Consider the following 25,542-nt stretch of genomic DNA (forward strand, 5'->3'; position numbering starts at 1 on the left):
TTACTTAAAGTAAAGTAGCTTCTGTAACTAAAAAGGAAAGAGAAGCAATCTGGTTAAGGATATCAGTTCACAACTCACAGAGCAAAATATAGATAGACAATACACATTTGAAAAGATGCTGTATTTATCCAGCTGCTAAGGAACATCGATTTTTGGTGGCCTAGGCACTGAGCCTCCAAGTACTCAGCAGCCTCCCCCCTCATGCTTCCTCTCTTTCCTACTCTCAGATCTTATCCTGTCCTCTGGTCCTAACCGTCCTTCTACAGTCACTTTCTAAAGGTAGTTTATACCTAGGAGAAGGAATATTGATGATTCTATCCAGAACTTTGACTCTGTTGGCCCCTTTGCTGATCTAATAAGAGTGATGAGCTGCTTCCTGCCAGTACCTGTAAGATGTAATGGATAATTAGCAAGAGTACCCTGACTGCTGCTCCAGGGATTGCTAGTGTTCCTGGCCACAAGCATCTAGTTACGGCATTACAAAACATATTTGTCTGCAGTGGTACCGTACTTAAACATCCAGGGTATGGAGAAGTAATTCAGCTACACTGAGACTAGTGCAAGAACATATACTAGTTCTTTGTGGAGATTGTGCTGGCTAACGACAATAAGCTGAAACTTTCCCTTTAAGTGTTTGATTCTCACTAAAGCTTAATCGAAAACAATTATTATTATTTTAACTTTTCCTAGATAGGGTTTCTCTGTGTAGCCTTGGCCATCCTGGAACTCACTTTGTAGACCAGGCTGGCCTTGCACTCACAGAGATTAGCCTGCCTCTACTTCCCAAGTGCTGAGATTAAAAGTGTGTACTACCACTTTGTGGCAAACACCTAGCTTTTATTATTTGAATCATTTGCCTCTTTAACTTGGACCTAGTATGATTTTCTTCATGTAGTTACTTGATAATAAACAACTAAATAAAGACTATAATACTCAGTGGTCACAAATGCCTGACCTGAGAAATGATAGTGTTTATATCCACCAACAGAAATGATAGTGTTTATATCCACCTTAATTTTTTTATAGGACAACTAAAACATTTTATTCCATTTTTCCAGGATGAGGAACACAAAATACAAAATAAGTCATAGTAAATACTCTCCTGTACTATCTCAAACCATTTGAATGTTGTATAAAATGCTCACAAAGCAAATATGAAAAGCTTCAACACATCTTTTGTAAATATTGCTGCAATAAATGCAACATTAACATACAACTTTTTTGTATCAATTTTAAAAGAATTACTAAATTACATACTACTATGTTGCTCATACATATTTATTCACTTTTAATGAGATCATTGCCAATACATACAATAGTCTCCTTAACTTTATTTTTACATTAATCCAATGTCTGTCATGCAGCCATCAAAACCCTGATAGTAAACCACACAGGTTTGTAGTCCAGTTTGGACTCCAGCTTCTTAGAGCCAGCCACTTTTCTGACTGCTTTCATGAAGTCTTCCATTCCCACCTTAATTTCATGACAGGACTGATGTGGGTTGAACGAATCAATCATATACATATCATTTAGGAGCAGCCATTTATGGGGATTGAGAGTTCAGTTTGCTGGTATATTTAACTGGAGTTTTATGTTCAGTCATAATCATTTATGATTTTCTTAAGTCAATATTCAGTGCTAAAATGTACTTTCTACTGAAAACATAAAAACATGGAAAAGCATGATGTATTACGCGATCATTGCTGTGACAATTACTTGAAGGGATTTTAAAAAGGAAAAGGTTTATTTTGGCTTCTAATTTCAGAGATTAAGTTTGAGGTCAGCTTTAAGGCTAAGGTAAGGCAGAATATTGTGGCAGCCAGGAAACAGTGCTTTGCAACAAGGCCATCCCCAGTGCTGTGCTTTCTCCTGCTAGACACTGCCTCCTAGTGCTGCTATACTAACCAACCAAGAAATTAACCTTTGATTAGGTCCATGCCGCTCAAAAGTCAATCAAGAGGCATCAGGTCTGTAACAGCCCAAGGCGAACATTTCATACCTAAACCAGGACAGATGATTGTTCAACCCTTAACACAGCTTTTCCTTCAGTATCATTGATTCTTTCTCTTATGCCCTAAAAACAGGTCTTTTAGCTATCGCCATGCGCATCAAGGGACCATGGTTTGTTAGTACTTTTGTTTTAGGCAGGGTAGGACCTAAGGACCTCACACACATGAGGTGAGTACTGCTACATCTGAACTATACTCCCTGCCTGGGATCTTAGTTCTCAACCTCTGTAACCTAAGGTGGGGTGTGCTCTGCTCTAACTAAATCTGTGCTAAGTCCTGATGAGAACATTTAATTGACTCTTCGTTCATCCAGAGATTTATTCAGAACTACAATGGCAGTCACTGCTCAAATAAAACAGGTTTTTGTTTTTGATTTTTTTTTTTAAAGGAAAAAACAAACCAGGAATGGTAATTGTCAATGCCATGCCTATGATCCTAGGCAGAGAGAGGGTCAGTGGTTCAAGGTCAGTCTCAATTCATGGGACCTTGTCTTTAAATAAATAAACACATAAACCACCTACCACTATGAACATTACATTCTAATGAGAAGTAAATTTATTTTTATGAAAAGTTTTATTAAAAGTTTTGTGGGCTAGCAAGATGCTCAGTAGGTAAAGGATTTACAACCTGAACTCAGTCCTGGGTCCCACATGGTGTAGAGAACCAACTCTTCTAAGTTGTCCTTTGACTTGCTGCCCTCAGTGACACATAATGCATATCCACACACACTCTGAAGTACACAACAAAATAAATAAACACAATAAAATAGTTTTGTAGCATTTCCTCTACTTTGCATGTTTTATATAATTTGACCTTTGAGCAACTTCTCTTTTAAATGCTATATTTTTGTTTTAAAGATTTTATTTATTCATTATGTATATCTGCTTCCATGTATATCTGCACACCAGAAGAGGGCACCAGATCTCATAATGGATGGTTGTGAGCCACCATGTGGTTGCTGGGAATTGAACTCAGGACCTCTGGAAGAGCAGTCAGTGCTCTTAACCTCTGAGCCATCTCTCCAGCCCTAAATGCTATATCTTATGTTACCATTAAATCATACTGTCATCAGTGAATAAGAAGAAGCCAAAATTTTTTTTCCTTTTTTCTTTTTTTTTAAATAAAGACGGGTCTCACTATGTAGCCCTGACTAGCCTTGAATTAACTTAATGCTAGGTATGATTAAAGGCATGCACCACCACCACACCTGGCTTTTCTCTGCTTTCTTATAATTGCTGTGTGATTTTGTACAAATGACTTAACTTCCTAAGCATTTGTATCTGTATGTAGTGAAGGTTTTTCGTCCCGCCTTCCAGTTCCCAAATAACCACTCTAAGGCTTAATATTAATTATAATTGTTTGGCCAATGACTCAGGAATATTACTGACTAGCTCTGACAATTAAATTAACCAATTTTTACTAATCTCTGTATCACCACATTGCTGTGGCTTACTGGTAATGTTCTGGCATCCATCTTCTACTGATGCTACATGGCATCTTCCTGATTCCACCTTCTTTCTGTATCTCTCTTTGACTTTCCTGCCTAGATATATTCTGCCCGTCATAGGCCAAAACATCTTTGTTCATCAACCAATAAAAGCAACTCATGCCCTGTGTTGGTGGCACACACCCTTAATCCCAGTACTCAGGAGGCAGAGGCAGGCAGATCTCTGTGAGTTCAAGGCCAGCCTGGTCTCCAGAGAGAGTGCCAGGATAGGCTCCAAAGCGACACAGAGAAACCCTGTCTTGAAAAACAAAAAAAAGGCAACACAAATTTGCAGCATACAAAGGGGCATCCCATATCATCTCCCCTTTGTTGTCTAATTAAAAAGGAAGGTTTTAATTTTAACATAGTAAAATTATATGTAACAAAACAGTTACCAAGCAAGAATTATAGCTACAATGTTTTAAATTAAAAGAAAATACTCTATCATCTATCCCATTTTTGAGAGTCTAAAATTTTATATCTAATTTATCTTTTATCATAGCTAAGGAAACTATAAGTATCTAGTATTTAACCCCAAAAGGATATATTACCTAAGTAAACAGGAAGTGCATTGTAAGCAACTTCAAAAACTCTAGAAATGACAGAGAAATCTGGCTGCCTGGGCAGCCACCTAGAGTTCTTCTGTAATGTAGGTGCATCCATCTTCAGCCTACAGGCCTATAGTATCTGGCAGACTTTTCACTGAAGTAGGAAATATGAAGGACTGTTCTGCCTATTTTGGCAAAATTTCTCAGTCACTTTCTTCTGTGTCCTGTAGAATGTACTTTGTAGGGATTGAGTCTACATTTCAGTCATACCTATTCATAGCATATTACTTGAACAGAGAGAAGACCTACATTTAAAGTTTTTACCTACAGTGTTCTGATTGTTCTTTGTTGCTTACTAGGTTGTCTTTTGCCTAAGTCTTAGATTTTTTTTTTCTAGTGTGTCTTGGTATATCCTGTCTATTTTACTGTTTAAAAATTTGGTAGCATTTCAGTCAGTTGGTGGTGGTGCATGCCTTTAATCCCAACACTAGGAGGCAGAGGTAGGTGGATCTCTGTGAGTTCCAGGCCAGCCAAGACTACACAGAGAAACCCTGTCTCAAAACAACAACAACCAAAAAAAAAAAAAAAAAAAAAAAAAAAAACCAACTTGGTAGCTTTGCTAGCTTGTGGAAGAACTGACAGATGAATTCCTGTCTTTTTAGAATCTGTTGTTCTTTATACTGTAACAGCTGTTGCTTGTTTATTGTTTAGTCTTTACAACCAGTAATAGAATTGAAGTATGTATGTTCGCACAAAGGACTTCATTACTGAGTACTGTACTGAAGTACTGAGAATTGTGTGTCTGTGTGTGTGTGTGTGTGTGTGTGTGTGTGTGTGTGTGTGAGAGAGAGAGAGAGAGAGAGAGAGAGAGAGAGAGAGAGAGAGAGAGAGAGAGAGAGAGTTTCATATGTGCACCACTCATATAAAAGTCCCTAATGAGGCCAGAAGAAAGTGTCAGATCCCTTAGAGCTAGTTATAGGTAACTGTAAGCCACACTGTGGAGTCCTTTGAAAAAGCAACAAGTGTCTCCAAAGCCACAGAGGAAACCCTGTCTGAACAATCAAAAAAAGAAAAAAAAAGAAAGAAGAAAGAAAAAGCAACAAGTGCCCTTAACTGCTAAGCCATCTTTCTGGTCTCACTTTATGTTTTTGTTTTTGTTTTTTTATTTATTTATTTTTGAGGCAGGGTCTCACTATGTGGCCCTGGTTAGCCTGAAACTCACAGTGTAGACCAAGACTGGCCTTGAACTCACAGAGACCTCTCTTTGGGATTAGAGGAGTGGGTTGCCACTCCCGGCCCATGTTGTGTTTTTTTTGTTGTTGTTGTTGTTTTTTTGTTTTTTTGTTTGTTTTTTGATGAAAAGAAAAGGCATTCATTTTACTAGGGATTTTCTCATTTCTTTTTTTGGTCGGGAGGATGTTTGTTTTTTCATCTTAGAAATGGATGTACATTGGATGAAGAGGATCATATCCTTTAACAATAAGGTTATACATGCCTTTAATACCAGCACTTGGGAGGCAGAGGCCAGCAGATCTCTGTGAATTGGAGACCAGCCTGGTCTACTAGAGCTAGTTCCAGGACAGCCTCCAAAGCCACAGAGAAACCCTGTTTTGAAACAAAAAAACCAATAAAGTTGTAATTTCCCAGACATCTAGCATTTTTACAAGTTAACTTTAGAGTTTATTCAGTTAAGCAATATGTATTGAATATGAGCTACACACCAAGAACTCCATCTGCCCTAAAGATGATTTCTGTGTAGAACTATTTTAATTCTTATTACATGTGCGGCTGCAGCTCTGGTCTTCCCTGCTCCCAACACTGGATAGTCTGCTACATTGATCTGGAAGTTTGCTAAATGTTTAGGTGGAGGTTGGTTTTAGAGCTCAGTAGTAGGGTATTATGTCCTCAGCTTGCATGAGGTGCCCTGGGCTACATCTCCAGCCCTACAAGAAGGAAGGAGGGGGGAAGGCAGAAGGAAGAAAGGAAGGAAAGTCATTCAGTCAGTCTGGGCATGCTTCTTCATATCCTGTTTGTTTGTTTGTTTGTTTTGTTTTTTAAACCCTATGCTATCATTAAGACAAACATGAAAGTAGTTGGAAGTATATAGTTGCTTTTTTCCCCCCTTTTTTTGTAATAAGGACTATTGTCCACTTTTAGCTCTACCAGATGATACTAGGCACAGCAAACTGATTTGCAGGTACTTTCATGACTTTTCTTCCCCTGCAAATTCTTTTGTGTTGATTTGAACCGTTTGGTTGGTCAATAATGACATAAACTTCCCCATTTCCCTCAGATCCTCCGATGAAATGTCATCTGTCTATTGGCAGAAACTGAAAAAGACAGATTTCCTTTTCTGACATCCTTTGTAGCTAGAACTAGAGCCCCCAGGTGTTCTCACTCAGGATTCTCATTCTGGTTTGCCTGTGTGCTGTACTGTAGGCACCTTTGGTCACACCAGCAAAGCCATAACAACATGATAGTATCAGAAGCAGTGGACTAAGTTGGCTTTGTCACAAAATCTTGCTTGTATTTTGTAACTGTTATTTGAATCTAGTTAATCAGCTTTTAATTCTGAACCAGTTATCCCATACAGTTCTTTTTCTGCCTAAGTTAATAAAATATAGAGGAAAAGTTTTAATGAATGCAGACTATATTGTTACAATAAATCTCTCTGCCAAAAGCCGAGCGAGCCCCACTGCCACATGTGCGCTTTAGGCCAGCCGTCCGCCTGAGGTAGGGCCCAAATTAATGCACAGAGACTTGTATTAGGTTCAAATGCTGCTTGGCCAATGACTAGGATTTCTCATCTGTTAGCTCAGTCTTAATTATCATAAATCTATATATGTTATAAGACTTATCTTTATAGAGGATGCCTTTTGCTGGCACCCTCTCTTGCTGGTGGCTCAAATCCTGCCGCTGGAGGAGGCAAAGGGGAAAAGGGTACACTTCCTGTTTCTCCTTGCTAAATATGAGTCTCCTTGCTATGTCACTTTCGGCCTGGATCACCACTTCTCTACTACATTTCCCAGAATCCTCTTTGACTCCTGGTCCTTTCTAACTTGCTGCCATTGGCCAAACAGTATTTTATTCAACAATCAATAAGATAAACATACACAGAAGTACTTTCCCCATCATCTCTTTTCTGTCTAAATAAAAAGAAAGACTATATTTTGAATTTAAGTGCATTTAATGTCTTGATTTACTTAGCAGGACCTAATCCATTGGCCACAGTAGTGCCTTTCAGTAGCATCTTTGAAGCTTTGTCCTTTTCCTGCTCCTTTCCCTGATGTGCTCCTGTTCTATTATTACAGGGTCCACTTCCTAACACATGTTGCCACTTCTGGCTCATGGTGTGGCAGCAGAAGACCAAAGCAGTTGTCATGTTAAACCGTACTGTAGAGAAAGAATCGGTGAGTAATATTTAATACATATGGTTTAATATGCTATATGTGATCACTAGTTTACAAATTTTTCATCTTGGCAGAGGATACTTATTCATTACTTTGGGCCTCTGGTGTCTAAAGGATAATGGCCAGGATATTTCTGACCAGAGAAATAACGAATACTTTTCCTTCCTCTCATTTTCATTAAATTTTAAAAATTTTTTTCTAGATTCATAGTACTATATGACTTATTCTGTTCCATAAGGACATTGTCCTATAAGTGTAGGTGATTTCTTGAATGTGTTCCCGGCCTTGTTTCCTCACTCTTCCCTTTCTGCCAGTTCTCCTCCTTTTAGCCCTTCGTTTTGTATTCCTAGACAGTGCCACTTCCACTTTCATGTCCATTCCTAGATTTTGTATAAATAGGTAAACTATAGAAAATACCCTATCTTTTTCTGAGATTTTCATATTTCACTTGATATGTTTATTTCAGTTGCATCCATATTTCTACAAATGACATAACTATGCTCCTTTTGGTTAGAAGTTTTCATTCTGTAAATATACCATATTTTCTTCATCTATTCTGTGGACACGAGTTGGTTTTGTAGCTTAGCTTTTGTGACTTGGTAAATGTTGATAAAGTGTAGGTGTCTCTGTGATATGTTGACTTGGAGTTCTGTAGGTAGATACCCAGAAGTGCTACAGCTGAGTTGTATTGTAGCTCTCTTTTTAGTTTTTTGTGTTGTTGAACCTCCGTACTGGCTGGAGTAGTTCACATTCTCAATTCTCATCAGCAGTGTGTACCAGCTCCCTTCTGTCCACATCCTTGCCTGCAGAGGTTTTCAGTTTTTTTTTTTTTTTTGGTGGTGTTACTCTTGTTGGTTGTTTTTTTCTTTATTTTGTGTAGCCCTGTCTGTCTTGAATCAACCTGTGTAGACCAGGCCGACCTCACAGATCCACCTGCCTCTGCCTTCTGAATGCTGGAATTTAAGGTGTGCATCACTATATCCAACAGTTTTATCTTTTCTTAATGACTGTCATCCTGCCTAGAGTGAGATGGTGATTTTAGTGCAGTTTTAGTTTGTTTTTCTTGATAGCTAGTAAGGTTGAACATTTTTTTCATGTTATAATGACCTTTGTGCCTCTTCTTGTCTACTTATTTCATTAGCTGATTTATTGATGGGATTAGGGTTTTTCTAGATATTAGTCCTCTGTCAGATAAAATGAGTAGCAAAGAATTTCTATTCTGTATGCTTTGTTCACTTAACAATTTGCTTTTCTGCGCAAAATGTCTTGATTTCATGAGGTTTCTTTTGTCATTTGTTGACATTATTTCCTAAGTGAGTAGGGTCCTGTTCAGAAAACCATACCTAGGTCTTTGTATTGTGTGTGTGTGTGTGTGTGTGTGTGTGTGTGTGTTCTCTAGGGGGTACAGTTTATTCTTCGTTGCTTTCTGCTTTCTTTGAGACCAGGCCTCTCACCAAACTTGTGGGCCCTTGTTTTGATTGGATTGGTTGGGAGCCCTCAAGATCTACTCACCCACTCATCTCCCTGTGATACATGCAACAAAGATCACCTGGCTGAAGCTGGCCTTTTCTGGGTTTCCTTCCTTCCTTCCTTCCTTCCTTCCTTCCTTCCTTCCTTCCTTCCTTCCTTCCTTCCTTCCTTCCTTCCTTCCCCCTCCGTCCCCCCTCCCCCCCTCTGTCCCCCCCTCCCCCCTCCTTTCCCCCCCCATCCCCCCACCCCTCCTCCCTCCCCCCCTCCCTCCCCCCCCATCCCTCCTCCTCCCTCCCTCCCTCCTCCCCCCATCCCTCCCCCTCCCTCCCCCTCCCTCCCTCCCTCCCTCCCTCTTGGTTTTTGGAGACAATTTCTCTGTATAGCTCTCTGGAGTCTGTCTTGGAACTCTCTCTGTAGACCAGGCTGGTCTCGAACTCTCAGAGATCCACCTGCCTCTGCCTCCCAAGTGCTGGGATCAGAGTCATGCACCACCACTGCCCAGCCTGGGTTCACTTTGTATTGGAATAATAATCTGTGTTTCTTTTTGTGACAGTACCATGCCCTTTTTGGTATTATGGCTTTGTGGTATATGTGTGTGATCTACTATTATTGAGGATTGTTTTTGTTTTAGTTTGTTTTGTTTTTCAGAATTGGATGCCCCCTCCCCCTTAGGGTCTTTAGAACTTTCAGGGATTTTTTTGGTTTTTTGTTTTGTTTTGTTTTTTTGGTTTTTCGAGACAGGGTTTCTCTGTGTAGCTTTGGAGCCTATCCTGGCACTCGCTCTGGAGACCTGGCTGACCTCGAACTCACATCGATCCACCTGCCTCTGCCTCCCCAGTCCTGGGATTAAAGGCGTGGCCACTAACGACTGGCCAGGAAGACTTTTTCTTACTGAGCCACAATATTCTTCTAATATGTGAACAGGGAAAGTCTTTCCATCTTCTACGCCCCTCAGTTTTTTTGTTTGTTTGTTTGTTTGTTTGTTTTGTTTTGTTTTTTTAATATTGTAGCTTGTATTGTAGAGATCTCTTTACCTGAGTTTTTTAAACAAAATTTTATTGGTCCAATTTACCAATAAAGACTTGTGAGCCAGATGTTGGGGTAAAAGTCTGCTAGTTCAGAAAGACAGAGAAAGCACCCAGTTGACCTTCCTCCTCAGACAACATCCTGGAAAAACTTCCCCTCTCTCATCTCAAACAAAAAACTCCAACTGAATGTCCCTCCCTTCTGCTTCTTGTGCATCTCTCAATCCACCTTCCTGACTCCCTCTTACTCTTTTTTTTTTTTTCTTGTTTATTTCCTGTCAACTGTTTGCTTGATGGACCTCTTGATTTTGGTTAACTTTATTTAATCCTGTTTAAAATAAGCAGAAAGCTCTTGGAGTAAAGGTATGTGCTAGGGCTGAACCACGCCACAACTAGAAACAGGTTATTCCAGTAAATAACACAAACTTGGGGTTCACAGTGTGATCAAATATCCTCAAACATGTTTATTGTTGATATATAGGAAGACTAATGATTTTGTATGTTAATTTTGTATTCTGACACTTGTAAAAACTGTTCATCAAATCTAAGAATTTTCTGATCCAGTTTTTAGAATCTCTTACATGTAGGATTATTTTATCAATATATAAGGATGCATAGGCTTCTTCCTTTCCTGTTTGTGTCCCTTTCATTTCCTTCTCTTATGTTACTGCTCTAGTTAAAAGTGGGCTGTGGTGGGGCTGGAGAGATGGCTCAGAGGTTAGAGCACCAGCTGTTCTTCCAGAGGTCCTGAGTTCAATTCCCAACAACCACATGGTGGCTCCACAACCATCAATAATGAGATCTGGTGCCCTCTTCTGGTGTGCAGATATACATGGAAGCAGAATGTTGTATACATAATAAATAAGTAAGATCTTAAAAAAAAAAAAAAACAAAAAAACAAAAACTAGGCTGTGGTGACTCAAGCCTTTAATACCAGACAGGTGGATCCCTGTGAGTTTGAGGCCAGCCTGGTCTATGAAGTGAGTTCCTGGACACCCAGGACTATTACACAGAGAAACCTTATTTTGAAAAACAAACAAATAAATAAATGAACAAAACCCCCCAAAACTGGAGCACTCTGGGCTTGCACATGGCGGGGCCGGAAACTGAAACCAGAGCGACTACGCTTCCGTTTCTGGTTTTCATCCAGTGTTGGGTTTTTTCCACCACTGGCCAAGATTAACCCATTCTTCAGAAAAGCAAAGCCCAAGGCTCCGTCGCCTAGCTTGACTGACTGCATTGGGACGGTGGATAGCAGGGCAGAATCCATTGACAAAACAATTTCCCGGTTGGATGTTGAGCTGGTGAAATATAAGGATCAAATCAAGAAAATGAGAGAGGGCCCTGCCAAGAACATGGTCAAACAGAAAGCCCTGAGGGTTTTAAAGCAAAAGCGGATGTATGAGCAGCAGCGAGACAACCTTTCCCAGCAGTCCTTTAACATGGAGCAGGCTAATTACACCATTCAGTCACTGAAGGACATCAAGACCATGGTTGATGCCATCAGATTGGGAGTAAAGGAAATGAAGAAGGCATACAAACATGTAAAAGTTGACCAGATTGAGGATTTACAAGACAAGCTGGAAGATATGATGGAAGATGCAAACGAAATCCATGAAGCACTTGGTCGCAGCTACGGCACCCCAGAGTTAGATGAGGATGACCTGGAAGCAGAGTTGGATGCGCTGGGTGATGAGCTTCTGGCTGATGAAGAAAGTTCTTAGACGAAGCAGCATCTGCACCTGCAATTCCAGAAAAACAAGGATGGAGTGCTGGTGGATGAATTTGGACTCCCACAGATTCCAGCTTTCTAAACTTGCAGCATTCCAGCACATGACATAAAAAATGTATTCTGGGACTAGGAGGTATTTCCCAATTTGCCAAACAGATTTAGATTTCTTTCCTTTCTTTGGAGGAAAAGCTAATTACATTGCTCCTGCATTTTAATTTTTCCATTAAATTCATTGAGGGGGCTGGAGAGATGGCTCAGAGGTTAAGAACACTGACTGCTCTTCCAGAGGTCCTGAGTTCAATTCCCAGCAACCACATGGTGGCTCACAACCATCCATTATGAGATCTGGTGCCCTCTTCTGGTGTGCAGATATACATGGACGCAGAATGTTGTATACATAATAGATAAATAGAATCTTAAAAAAAAAAAAAAAAAGAAATTCATTGCTTGGGGGAAGCTTTCTTTTACTAAAGCTTGATTGTTTTTTTCCCTCTTAGTAAAGACTAACAGAAAAGTCTCTTTGACTTTGTATGACTTGTTTTCACTCATTAACAATAATTTGAAATAAAACCAAGCAGATAAGACTCTAAATTTTATGTAGAAGTACAGTCTCTATGTGACTTGATACATTGATAACGTAGAGATTATTAATGAGATTGAGACTGGATAGTATGCTTCAAAACCATTGTCTATTGTGGTGTTATAGGTGGGTTTAAGTGGTAGCCTTTGTTTTTTTTTGTTTTTTTGTTTTTTTTGATAGGTTTTGCTGTGTCATGTGAGCAAATCATTACTCTGTCTAATGTTGGAATGAACTGTCACTCTGTATCATGAGTTGCTATTTTGATCCCATGGTTCCCTCAGTATTATAGCCTGACTTGTAATGAATAATGGACATTTCTTGATATTTAATGTATAGGACATTTATTTATACTCAATAAATATTTTTCAAAAGGAAAAAAAAAACCAAAAAAGCCAACAAACCCAAGTTCAAATGCCATATTGAATAAGAGTAAAGAAAGATGAAAACCTCTGTCCTGGTCCTGATTGTAGCCAAAATGTTTTGAATTTTTCTCCATTTGGTGTGATGTTGTGATATTAGCTATAGGTTTGTCATATATAGCCTTTATTATGTTAAAATATGTTCTTTTTATTCCTAGTCTCTTTAGGACTTTTATCATGAAGGGATGTCTTTTCAACATCATGTGATTTCTGTCCTTGAGTCAATTTATGTGGTGGAGTATGATTATTGATTTGCATATGTTGAACCATCCCTGCATCTCTGGAATGAAGCCAACTTGATCATGGTGAATGATCTCTTTTCTGTGTTCTTGAATTCAGTTTGCAGTATTATTATTGAGAATTTTCTAGTTATATTCACCAGAGACAGTAGTCTATCACTTTATTTGTGTGTTCTGTCTTTGTCCAGCATTACTATTAGAGTAATGCTGGTTTCATAAAGTGAATTTGCAAGCATTTGTTTCACTGATTCTTTGTATTGTTTCTTTAGTTTCCATTTCATTAGTTTCTGCCCTGATCTTAATTCTTTTTTTTTTTTAAGATTTTATTTATTTAATATGTATATAATATTCTTCTTCCATGTATATCTGCACACCAGAGGAGGGCACCAGATCTCATTACGGATGGCTGTGAGCCACCATGTGGTTGCTGGGATTGAACTCAGGACCTCTGGAAGAGCAGTCGGTGCTCTTAACCTCTGAGCCATCTCTCCAGCCCCCTGATCTTAATTCTTACCATCTACTACTTTCAGGCTTGGCTTGTTTTTGTTTTTCCAAAGTCTCAGGTACATCATTATTTATTTGAGATATTTCTGATGTATTTATGTACTTACTTTTATGATAGGCACTTACAGCTATAAACTTCCCTCAAGGACTGCTTTCATTGTATTCCACAGGGTTTGTAATTTTATGTTTTAATTTCTCATGTAATTCTGTACATATTTTTGTTCACTTTGATTTCTTCATCGACCCATTTCTCATTCAGTTGTGGTTTTTTGTTTGTTTCTTTTTGGTGTTTTGTTTTCAATCTATAAATCTTTGTATGTTTTCTAGTTTTTCTTGTTGCTTTATAGTTTTATCCCATTGAGGTCAAGTGGAGTATAAGCTATTCAGTTTTCCTTAAGACTTGCTTTCTAGATGGGCGTTGTTGGCAGTAGTTCAAAGACAGGGTGATCCACTTAGCAATATTCTGTCTTTTAAAAAGGAAGAAGAAGCTGGGCGTTGGTGGCACACGCCTTTAACCCCAGCACTCGGGAGGCAGAGGCAGGCGGATCTCTGTGAGTTCAAAGCCAGCCTGGTTTCCAGATCTGGTATCCAGAGCCAGGATAGGCTCCAAAGCTACACAGAGAAACCCTGTCTCGAAAAAAAAAAAAAAAAAAAGTCTTGCTTTCTATAAGAATGTTGTGTGAATTTTCCAGTGAGACAAGCATCTGCTCACTCCAGATAGGGCATCAGTGATAGAAACAGATAGTTGCACTCAAGTGTAGTTTGGCGGCTAGTGAACAGCATTGTTTACAGTAGCATAGGTGTGAGGTTAGTTTTAGAAACATTGGCAATTTATAAGTGATTCCATTCCCCTCCCCCCCAAAAAAAAATCTCTCTGAAAGCCAGCCATGATGGTGCATAACTTTGATCCCAGTACTCCAGAGGCAAACAGGATCTCTGAATTCAAGGCCTGCCTGGTGTACATAATGAGTTTCAGGGCAGCAAGAGCTACCTGGTGAGACCATGTCTCGAAAAACATCTCTTTTTCCTCAGCCACTGTTAACTGTCTATAAACTTAAGAGAAGAGCCTTGCGAGGTCCTCTGTCCATGATGGAGTGTTAAAGGGCTCAATCCAGTACAGATCTCCTATGGGTAATCACGGCTGCTGAAGTTCTAAAGCACAGTGGTGTCTCATCCTAGAGGACAGTATTCCACAACAGTGATCTCATTTAAAGGAAGTTTCTTGGGCTGCTGCTAAGAACATGTAATCTGTGATGTTTGCAGAGTGTCCATTTAATGTGTGGTATTTAACTCCGATCAGTTTTTGTCAGGATGGCCTATCTGTGGTGAAAGATTGTCTCACTGAACCTGGAGCTCACAAATGGGCTATACTGATTGGCCATTAAGCCCCTGGGATTCACTTGTGTCTGCTACCCCACATCTGTGTGCTCACCTCTGTGCCCAGCTTTATTCTGTGGTACTGGGATCCAGTCTATAACTTCTGGTGTTTATGCAGTGACCACTTTACCCACTAAGCTGTCTCCTCAGTCCCCTCTTTGATTTCTTTGGAATTTCCTCTGATTAAATGACATTACTGTGGGACTAGTAAGTTTTGGAGATATCATACTGCCTTGACTTCTCATGTTTCCCTTGTTTCTCTTTTGCATTTGTGCATCTGAGGTGAGGTTTGTTATTATTTTTGTCTAGTTGATTTTGTTTATCTTTTTCTGTGTTAATGCTTGCCATGTTGAAGAGGAACTAGGTTGTAATAGAGTGAAGGTGTTGTTTTATCTACTGGGCTGTTGAACACCAGGTGTTGAACGCTAGGTTCAATACCCAATAATCGCTTGAAAGAATAATAGTGCCAGTGTAAATCACTATTTAAGAGTAAATCCACTGCTCACATATAGAAATAATCAAGTAGCAATCACCACACGAACTCCAGCTGTTTTAGAAATTAAAGGATTCCTTTTAGAATGGTTGTGTGCTGAGACACTATGGGTATGAGTGGCAAAGAAAAAAGAAAAATATCAGAGTAACATTAGGTTGGTATTAGATTGATAAAGAAAATCTAGAGGAAAGGGGAAGTGAATAGTAGGAGGGAGACAACAGGGACAAGTAGAAAGGTGAGACAGTTTTGCTTAAAGGTAGAGTGAAAGGGGAGAGGTAAAGAAATAGTGTCGGGTGCAGGAGTTAAGAGCAAATACTGTTCTTGCAGACAACCCTAGCACCCTAACACCCAAGTTGGGCAACTCAAAGCCATATGTAACTCTTATCTTCGGGGGTTTCAGTACCCCTCTTTTGAACTCACAAGATACCTGTATTCATAGGCACATACTCACAGAGCACACAATTTAAAGTAAGTATTCTCTTTTAAAAATAAAAAGGGCCAGGTGCAGTGATGCATTCAGGAGGCATAGGTAGAGGCAGGCAGATCTCTGTGAGTTCCAGGCCAGACCAAGTAAGACTGTGTCTAAGAAAGAGAGAGATGGGGAAGGAAGGAAAAGTGTGGAGATTCATATCAGATAACCCAGTAACCTTAAGAACTGGGGCAGTTAGTGGTGTAACTAAGTTTTATGTGGTTTAGAATCATTTTCTGTCAGACATTAGGAATACTGACTCTTAAGATCTCTTCCAGCTGTAATATACCATGCTTTTTTTTTTTTTTTTTTGAGACAGGTTTCTCTGTGTAGCTTTGGAGCCTCTCCTGGCACTTGCTCTGTAAACCAGGCTTTGATCCACCTGCCTCTGCCTCCCGAGTGCTGGGATTAAAGGCGTGCGCCACCACTCCCCGGCACTATGCTATTCTTAATTTTTCCTAAATTCATAGATTTGGTGATAGTATATGTTTTGTTTTTGTTTTTGTTTTTTTTAATTTGTCTTGACATTGACATAACAAAAATTTCCAATAGTGTCAACATAGCCATCTGTACTTGTTTTCCATATTTTCCAAACTCATCTAAAAGTTCAGTGGTTTCGACATTGTTTTGTTTGAATGTGGAGCCAGTGTAATTTTGAAATGATGTGTAAATTTTGCCCTTCTCACTTCAAAGTAAAATTTCTTTATTGATTCCCTCAGAGTACCACCAAAACCTATAAATGATACTTGTGGATATATCTAGATGGAGTTGAAGGATTCTTTTGTGGGCTGGGAATTCTTACTAAGTAATAACTAATTACAGGCCTTCATCAAAAGGCCTGTAATGTCTGCTTGTTTGTTCTAATGACCTACACATCTTTGTTAGTCAATTTTTTTACCTCTAATTAATTTTTGCTTACAAGATCATCAATTCTTTCCTTGTCTAGTTTTAGTGGAATGCTTCAACAAAAAATCAAAAACAAGAGCCAGCCGGACAATGGTGGCTCACACCTTTGATCCCAGCACTGGGGAGGCAGAGGCAGGTGGACCTTTGTGAGTTCAGGCCAGCCTGGTCTACAGAGTGATTTCCAGGATAGCCAAAACAAGCAGAGAAACACTGTCTTGAAAAATAGAAACACCCCCTACCCCCAAATGAACAACAACAACAAAAACCAGAAAAACTTTCTACTTAGCAGCTGTTAAACACATGCCAAAGAGTTTTCAAACATGGTTTCTTCCATAGTATTATCAACAGATGACTAATTGGAGTTTGTTTTGTTTTGTGTGTTATGTATATTGCTTGGGCTTTTTGGGTTTTGTTGTTTTGTTGGGGGGGTGTTTCGTTGGGCTTTTTTTTTTTTTAAGTTAGGCTCCTTTTTTTTCCTTTTAATTTAAATTAGAAACAAATTTGTTTTGCATGTCAATTCCAGTTCCCTCTCCCTCCCCTCCTCCCCTATCCCCCACTAACCCTCTATTCCATCCCCTTTCTGCTCCCTAGGGAGGGTGAGGCCTTCCATGGGGATTCTTCAAAAGCCTGGGTCCTCCCCCAATGTGTCTAGACTGAGAGAGTATCAGCATAGATTGCTGAGGCCTCTTCACTGACACCCATGTTCAGGGGGTCTAAGATATGGTCTTATTATGAAGTACTGGCTGGCCTGCAACTCTTGTGTAGACTATGTTAGCCTTGAACTCTCAGAGTCATCTTCTGCCTCCCAGGTGCTGAGATTAAAGCATATGTCACTACACCCAACCCTGGCTTTTTGGTTTTTATTGAAAAGGAATGGTAGGAGTGGATGAATTTCTAAATTTAAAGGTTCGATTTATGCTGGATGGTCTTGCACACCGTTAATTCCAGCACTTAGGAGTTACAGGCAGGTGGATCTTGAGTTCTTGAGGACAGCCTGGTCTACAAAGTGATTTCCAGGACAGCCAGGTCTACATAGAGAAACCCTGTCTAGGGTGGGGAAAAGATTTGATTCATTTTATCCCTTTGCTTTATATTATACTTACTTACTGGAGATCAAATAACTCCTTCATTGGATAGCAAAATTTTTTAAGTTGAGCTTTAATCTTTGTAATGTAGAGTTGAGACTTTAGTAGCTTGCTTTTCTCTGGAATGCCTACCAATTGCAGGCTCAGCTGTTGACACCTCAGACCTCAAATAACTTATTCCTCAGCAGCCTGTTTCTTTTATTGGGCAGTGGGTGTTTTGTTTTGTTTTGTTTTTAATACAGGGTCTCTTCATGTAGTCCTGTCTGTCTTGGAACTTGTTTGGCCTTGAACTCTCTGCAGGCATTAAAGGGGTATGCCATCATGCCTGGCACTTTGAGCAACAATTTTTCTTGATCACTACAAAGTAAAGACATGTGTTGCTATTAGCTCAATCATTCTTTAGATTTTTCAATGAATATAGCTAAGGAAAATGTGTGTGTTAAGATAGATTCAGGCCAGGATGTGGTGGGGCATGCCTTTACTCCTAGCACTCAGGAGGCAGAGGCAGGAAGATCTCTTAGTTCAAGGCCAACCTCTAGTCTACATAGAGAGTTCCAGGACAGCCAGGACTATGTAGAGAGACCCTGTCTTTAAAAAAAAAAAAAAAGGTTCTCAGTCATACACACATTGATATTTCCAATTCAAATCTGGAAATTTAGAAGTTGATTTTACTCTGTATGTCTTAAGTCTGCTGCTTTTTTCCCTTCCAGAAAATCCCGTTTCAAAAAGACATCAGAAATATACCAAAAATATCCAGTATATCAGACATCAGAATTGTGTGATGACTCATTTTGCCTTTCCTAATATCACTGAAAACAGTTTGAGTAACATTGTCATCCAGAATAATTATTGAGTATAGTTTGACATTTTAATATATTTTCCTCAGTCTCTCTTTTAAATTTTTTTCCTTTTAGGATTAATTAACTGTTGTATATTTGCATTTTTGTTTATTTAATTCTCTCTTCCCTTCCTCCCTCCTTCCTTCCTATTGACAGTGCTTCTCTTTAACAGACCTGACTGTACTGGAACTCACTCTGTAGACCAGGCTGTCTTTGAACTCACAGTGATCTGCCAGTCTCTCCCAAGTGCTGGCATTAAAGGCATATGCCACCACTGCCCAGGAATTTACTTTTATTTTTATGTGTATGATATTATGTGTATGAGCTTGTATGTTTGTGTGCGTGTGCATGCTTGGCGCCTGAGTGTAGAAGAGGCATTTTATTCCCTTGGAACTGGAGTTGTGAGCAGCCATGTGCGTGCTGGAAACCAAACTTGTGTCCTGTTTCAAGAGCAGCAAGTGCTCTTAATCACTGAACCATCTCTCCAGCCACCTTCTTTTTGTTGTTTTTAGTTGTACTTTTATCTAGAGAATGTAATATTTCCCATATCCCTCTTTTAATCTAAATTCTATCCACATGCTTCATACCTGTGGGAGATTGGTTCCAGAACATTTAAGAATTGGATGTTCAGCTGGGTAGTGGTGGTGCATGCCTTTCTTAAATCCCAGCACTTGAGAGACAGAGGCAGGAGGATCTCTCTGAGTTCAGGGACAGCCTGGTCTAGAAACCCTGTCTCTTTAAAAAAAGAAAAAAAGAAAAAAAAGAATTGGATGTTTAAGAGGACCATCTGGGTGTATTTAATATTCATCACCAGTCTTTGTTGGTATCTGTTCACTTACTCTAATACTCATTGTTAAGTCATAAGGAACTACTTACTCATGGGCATTACATTTTTTTTTTAAAGACTTACTTATTTCCTTTTATGTGTATGAGTGTGTTGCCCAAATGTGTGTGTGTGTGCCACATATGTGTCTGGTACCCTGAGAGATCAGAGAAAAGCATCAATCCCCTGGAACTGGAGTAAGGCATGGTATGAGCCACCACGTAGGTTCTGGGAATCAAACCTGGGTCGTGTGCGTGAACAAGTGCTGCTAACTGCTGAGCCATCTCTCTAGCCCCTTGTGGACATTTTAATCTCTGATTTCTTACATGTCACTGAAAATGCATCTGGTATTTTAGTACTTAAAAGTTACTTTGGCTCAGAGGCTGGAGCTCAATGGTTAAGAGCACTAACTGCTCTTCCACAGGACCTGGGTTCAATTCTCAGCACCCACATGGCAGCTCACAAGTGTCTATAACTCCAGTTCCAGGGAACCTGACACTCTCACACAGACATACATGCAGGCAAAACACCCATGCACATAAAATTAAAACAAAATTAATGGCTCTTACTTGCTTTTCTTTGAGCTAAAATACATTCATTTCTTTTTTAGCATTATAGATTACTATTCAAGTCAAATGGGTGTTATTTCATATTTAAATCCATTATTTATTATGCCTTTATTAGTCAAAAGGGTTTTCACCCTTTTTCTTGTGTCTTCTAAAGATTTATTTATTTATTTATTATGTATATAGTATTCTGCCTGCATGTATGCCTGCATGCCAGCAGAGGGCACCAGATCTCATTACAGATGCTTGTGAGACACTATGTGGTTGCTGGGAATTGAACTCAGGACCTCTGGAAGAGCAGCCAGTGCTCTTAACCTCTGAGCCATCTCTCCAGCCCATCTTCTTTCTTTCTTTTTTTTTTCTTTAATTTATTTTATATTAGGTATATGAATGTTTTGCCAGTATATATGTGCCATGTGTTTCCATGTTAGATCTCTGGAACTGGGTTTATGGATGGTTGTGTACCATCATATGGGTGCTGGGAATCAAACCCAGGTCGTTTGCAACAGCAACAAGTGTTCTCAATCCCTGAGCCATCTCTCTATCCCCTCTCCCTTTTTCTTTAACATTTATTTTTCCAAAATATATCTTAACGTTTGATGAGTTTTTGCAGGTAGTTTTGACCTTTCAGTATGTAGTTTCAAATGCCTTTTTTAAAAAATGAAAGGATTATTAAATCATAGTATCTGTTCTGCTCCTGTTGTTGTTGGTGTTCTTTGGGCCCCTCTGGTATGCATATGTTGGATTTTCTTTTGCATTTGCCCTGTTCTCCTTAATACTATTTCTGTTTCTTTCTTTACTATAAAATGTACTCATAGCCCTCTTATGCTTTATTTGTTATACTTAACTTGCCTAACAATTCTAGGTGTGTGTGTGTGGGGGGGCTTCTGATTCTTCTGGTTGGCTGTTCTGGAACTCACTCTGTAGACCAGGCTGGCCTTGAATTTAGAGATCTGCATGCCTCTGTCTCCCAAGTACTGGGATTAAAAGAGTGTGTCACCACTGACTGGATTGAAAGAAAGCCTCTTTGGTGCTTGCTGAGGATAAGATTCTTTCATGAGCCTGATATTTTAGAAACCCAAATTGAATCTGTTAAAATGTAATTATGCTTTAAGAATAGCACACTTTAGCAGGGTGTGATGGCCTGTGCCTTTAATCCCAGCATTCAGGAAGCTGATGCTGGTGGATCTCTGTGAGTTCACAGCCTGATCTACACAGTGATGTCCAGGATAGCCAGTACTATATAAAGAGACCCTGTTTCAAAATAAAAAAGAAGAATAGCACATTTTTATGAACATGTTATCTGTTTATGTTTTTTTAAATTTAAAGGAACCATTTATGAAACTACTTTACAAAATGTCATTCTCATTAAAATACTTCAGATATTCTTAGGATTCGGTACCTGCACAAGTATACTGTGTATTTGTGAGGTTTGTTTTTATTTTGTGGTTTCACAATATGTCTAAACTGTTATTCTTAAATGTAGGTTAAATGTGCACAATACTGGCCAACCGAAGACCGAGAGATGCTGTTTAAGGAAACAGGATTTAGTGTGAAACTCTTATCTGAAGATGTGAAGTCATATTATACAGTACATCTACTGCAGTTAGAAAATACCAATGTAAGGCTTTTCTGCTTTCAGAGTTTCCATTTTATCTGATGGTTTTAAGAATTTTGTATTACTAGGTTTGGTACTGTACTTGGATTTGAATATTTGTAATAATATCTAGTTATAAACATGTTTAGATTGTATTTCTATATAAAGTAACTGAAGAAATCCTAAAAACAAAGTATTACAATGTTCAGGTTAATATTAATATTTGAAGATTGAAAATTAATTATTGGAGCCGGAGAGATGCCTCAGTGTTTAAGAATACATGCTGTTCTTGCAGAAGGTTCAGGTTTAATTCCCAGGACCCATGCTGAAAGGCTTACTACTGCCTATAACTCTGGCGCTAGGGAAACCAGTTCCCTCTTCTGGCCTTCAGCCTCTGGCACATACATAATGCTCATAGATATGTATGCAGACATTCAAACATACACAGAAATGCAAATAAATATATTTTAAAACAAAAAATAATTATGCCACATGGTGGTGATACTTGTCTTTAATTCCAGCATCTGGGAGACAGGTGGATCTGTGAGTTCAAGGCCATCCTGGACTACAGAGTGAGTTTCAAGATAGCTAGCACTTCAGAGAAACACTTTCTTGGAAAAAGAAGAAGAAAAAGGGGAGAGAGGGAGAGGGAGGGAGGGAGGGAGAGAGAAAGATTGCTAAAAATACAGAAAGGGATGTTGTGGGTATAGTTTGGTGGTCAAGCACTTGCTCCGTATACTCTAGGCCCTAGATTAAGTCCTGAGAACCAAAAACTAAAACCTAAGTGGGTAGTGAATAGCTGAATTATAAGGTGTCTTCTTAGCATGCCTGAAGGTTTGGGGATCAGTATCCATCACCAAGAAAATGTAAAACATACTTGGGAATAAAGAGAGGATCACTGGAGCAAACTTGAATTCACATTCCAGTTCTGCTGCTTAGTAGAGGTGTAGTTTCCTCATCTATGAGATGGAAATTGTATATTTTCAGGCTGTTGTGGAGATCAAATGAAAGCAAGAATGTATATAAAACATTTCATTCCAGTAGGCTCAGTATGATAACTCCTGGTACTTAACTACTGTTGACAGTAGCCCAAAGGTCAAAAAAAACATGTATCAAACTTGGAAGTGACCATACAGAAATGTGACTTTATTGAGTTGGAAAGAAAATGCTAAAGCAAGTGTAGCATATCATATCATGAATATTTTCTCCAGATGTCCATGAATCTCTCCTTGAAATCCCTATATAGTCAAAGATGGCCTTGAACTTCAGTCTTCCTGTCTCCTGAATGCTGTGGTTACAGACATGGACCACTACACTCAGTTTTATGTGTTGCTAGGCATTCAGCCAGGGTTTGGTATATGAGCCAGGGCTTTCTATATATAAGGCAAACACTCTTCACTGCTGCAGCCCTATCTCTATTTTTGTTTTGTTTTGTTTTGTTTTTGTATGTTCCCAAAACATGCTTCTGCAGCAATAATTATGTGTTTGGATAAGAAAAATGAGGGGGCTGCAGAGATTCTCAGTGGTTAGTACTGGTTGCTCTTCCAGAGATCATGAGTTCAATTCCCAGCAACCTCATGGTGGCTCACAGTCATCAATAATGGGTTCTGATGTTTAGGTGTACATGAAGATAAAGCACTGATATGCATAAGATAAATAAATCTAAGAAAATATATTAACAAGAAAAATTAGAGCTAACATCCCCTTGTTTTTTTCACATTTCAGAGTGGTGAAACCAGAACTATATCGCACTTTCATTATACCACCTGGCCAGATTTTGGAGTTCCTGAGTCACCAGCTTCATTCCTAAATTTCTTGTTTAAAGTTAGAGAGTCTGGCTCCTTGAACCCGGAGCATGGGCCTGCAGTGATCCATTGCAGTGCAGGCATTGGCCGCTCTGGCACCTTCTCCCTCGTAGACACCTGTCTTATTCTGGTAAGTGTTCATGGTACCTCATTTCAATTTTGTGGGTTTTTTTTAGTTTGGTTTGGCTTTTCCAGACAGGGTTTCTCTGTGCAATAACCTTGGCTGTCCTGGAACTCACCTTGTAGACCAGGCTAGCCTCAAACTCACAGAGAGATTCACTTGCCTCTGCCTCTCAAGTGCTGGGATTAAAGATGTGCACCACTCTGCCTGGGCTGTTTTGGTTTTGCTTTGTTTTATGGTTTTATAGTATTAATGAAGGAAGGAAAGATAAACTTTTTTTTGTTTTTGTTTTTTTGAGATAGAGTTCCCTGTGTTGCTCTGGCTGTCTTGGAACTGTAGACCTGGCTGGCCTCGAACTCAGAGGTTTGCCTTCTTCTGCCTCCTAGTGCTGGGATTAAAGGTGTGTACCACCACCACCACCACCACCACCACCACCACCACCACAACCACCCCAACTGATAAGCCTTATGCTTGTGTACCATGACAAGTGCCTGAAGATGTCAGAATAAAGTATTGATTCCCAAAACTGGAGTTGCATGTAATTGTAAGACATTTGTGGGTGCTTGGAACCAAACCCTGGTACTCTGCATTAGCAGCCAATTCTCTTACCCACCTCACCCTTTAATTTGTTTTTAACTGTTTCTACAGGCAGCAGTAGGTTCTAATGTCATATCCCAAAACTCTAGGATTTTTTAGGTCAAACTTGCACTTCCTTGTAGAAAGGGAAAAAAAATGTTGATGTAGTAGTGTGTGTCTATCATCTCAGCATCTGAGGTCGAAAGGGTTACCTAGTAAGATCCTACCTCAAAAAAGAAATGCCAGTCTGAACTGGGGAGATGGCTGGCAAGCATGAGGACTTAAGTTCAGGTTCACAGCACACACTTAGAAGCCAGACACAGTAACGCATGTTTGTAATATCAGAACTTGGGGAGAAATGGAGTCAGGTGGATCCTTAGATCCCACTGACCAGCCAGCTTACCTAAATCATTGAGTTCCAGGTCCAGTAAGAGATCCTGTCTCACAAAACAAGACAACTCCAGGTGTGGTGGCATACATCTTTAATCCCACAGAGGCAGAAGAGTCTCTGAGTTCTAGACCAGCCTGGTCTACTTAGCAAATTTCAGAACAGCCAGAGCTACATAATAGAGACCCTGTCTCAAAAGAAAAAGAGCAATTGAGGAAGATATCTGATGTCTGCCACTGGCCTCCATACACACATGTACATGCATGCACCTTCACAAATATATCCATACGTCATATATACATGTACAATATAATTTATAATTTAAAAAAATTTGAACAGCTATGTAGTAGTGGTGCATGCCTTTTAACCCCAGAATTCAGGAGGCAGAGGCAGGCAGATCTCTGAGTACGAGGCCTGGTCTACAGAGTGAGTTCTAGGACAGTCAGAGCTGTAACACAGAGAAATCTTGTCTTGAAAAACCATCGGGTGTGAGGGGATGGTTTTGGAATTGGTTGAGTCATCTAGAGACTCAGAAGCCCCTCAACCCAGTGTGTAAGAATAATGGGTGGTTGCCACCGTGTGTCAAATCATTTTTTATTTATGAGATCTAAGCAGTCGCCTTGTATTGTTTATGTTCTCTCAACTCAGACAACTTGGTTTTGCCTTTCTTGCAGATGGAAAAAGGAGAGGATGTTAATGTGAAACAAATATTACTGAAAATGAGAAAGTATCGAATGGGACTTATTCAGACACCAGACCAGCTCAGATTCTCCTATATGGCCATAATAGAAGGCGCAAAGTACATAAAAGGAGATTCGAGTATACAGGTAAATCACTGTCACTAATGTCAGATAACCAGACTCTATCTACGTCCTATGTTTGGTAGACCAGTTGTCTGTCTGTTCTAGCATTCAAGAGGCAGAGAGGTAAGTCAGTAACTGATAAGAATTATGGGTTAATTTAAGTGTAAGAGTTAACTAGTAATAAGCCTGAGCTATCAACCAAGCATTTGTAAGTAATGTAAGCTTCTATGTGGTAATTTTGGAAGATGCTGCTGGGTATTTGGGACTGACTC

General features: G+C 39.4%; 2 protein-coding genes across 3 annotated transcripts in view; both read left to right on the forward strand.

The window, feature by feature from the left end:
- The window catches only part of Ptpn2 (protein tyrosine phosphatase non-receptor type 2), a 59,393-nt gene that overhangs the window by 22,972 nt on the left and 10,879 nt on the right, over positions 1-25,542 (forward strand). For both annotated transcript variants that reach the window (XM_027402687.2, XM_027402688.2), the window contains exons 4-7: positions 7,355-7,453; positions 21,467-21,601; positions 23,303-23,512; positions 25,142-25,294. In XM_027402687.2, the coding sequence (XP_027258488.1) occupies positions 7,355-7,453; positions 21,467-21,601; positions 23,303-23,512; positions 25,142-25,294 (597 nt within the window). The remainder of the gene's footprint in view (positions 1-7,354; positions 7,454-21,466; positions 21,602-23,302; positions 23,513-25,141; positions 25,295-25,542) is intronic.
- Positions 11,175-11,786, forward strand: LOC103163091 (charged multivesicular body protein 5-like). The gene has a single exon (XM_035440090.1). The coding sequence runs from the start codon at positions 11,280-11,282 to the stop codon at positions 11,670-11,672; it is 393 nt and encodes a 130-aa protein (XP_035295981.1). The 5' UTR covers positions 11,175-11,279; the 3' UTR covers positions 11,673-11,786.

The sequence above is a fragment of the Cricetulus griseus genome, chromosome 2 (assembly GCF_003668045.3).
Source record: "Cricetulus griseus strain 17A/GY chromosome 2, alternate assembly CriGri-PICRH-1.0, whole genome shotgun sequence".
NCBI lineage: Eukaryota > Metazoa > Chordata > Mammalia > Rodentia > Cricetidae > Cricetulus > Cricetulus griseus.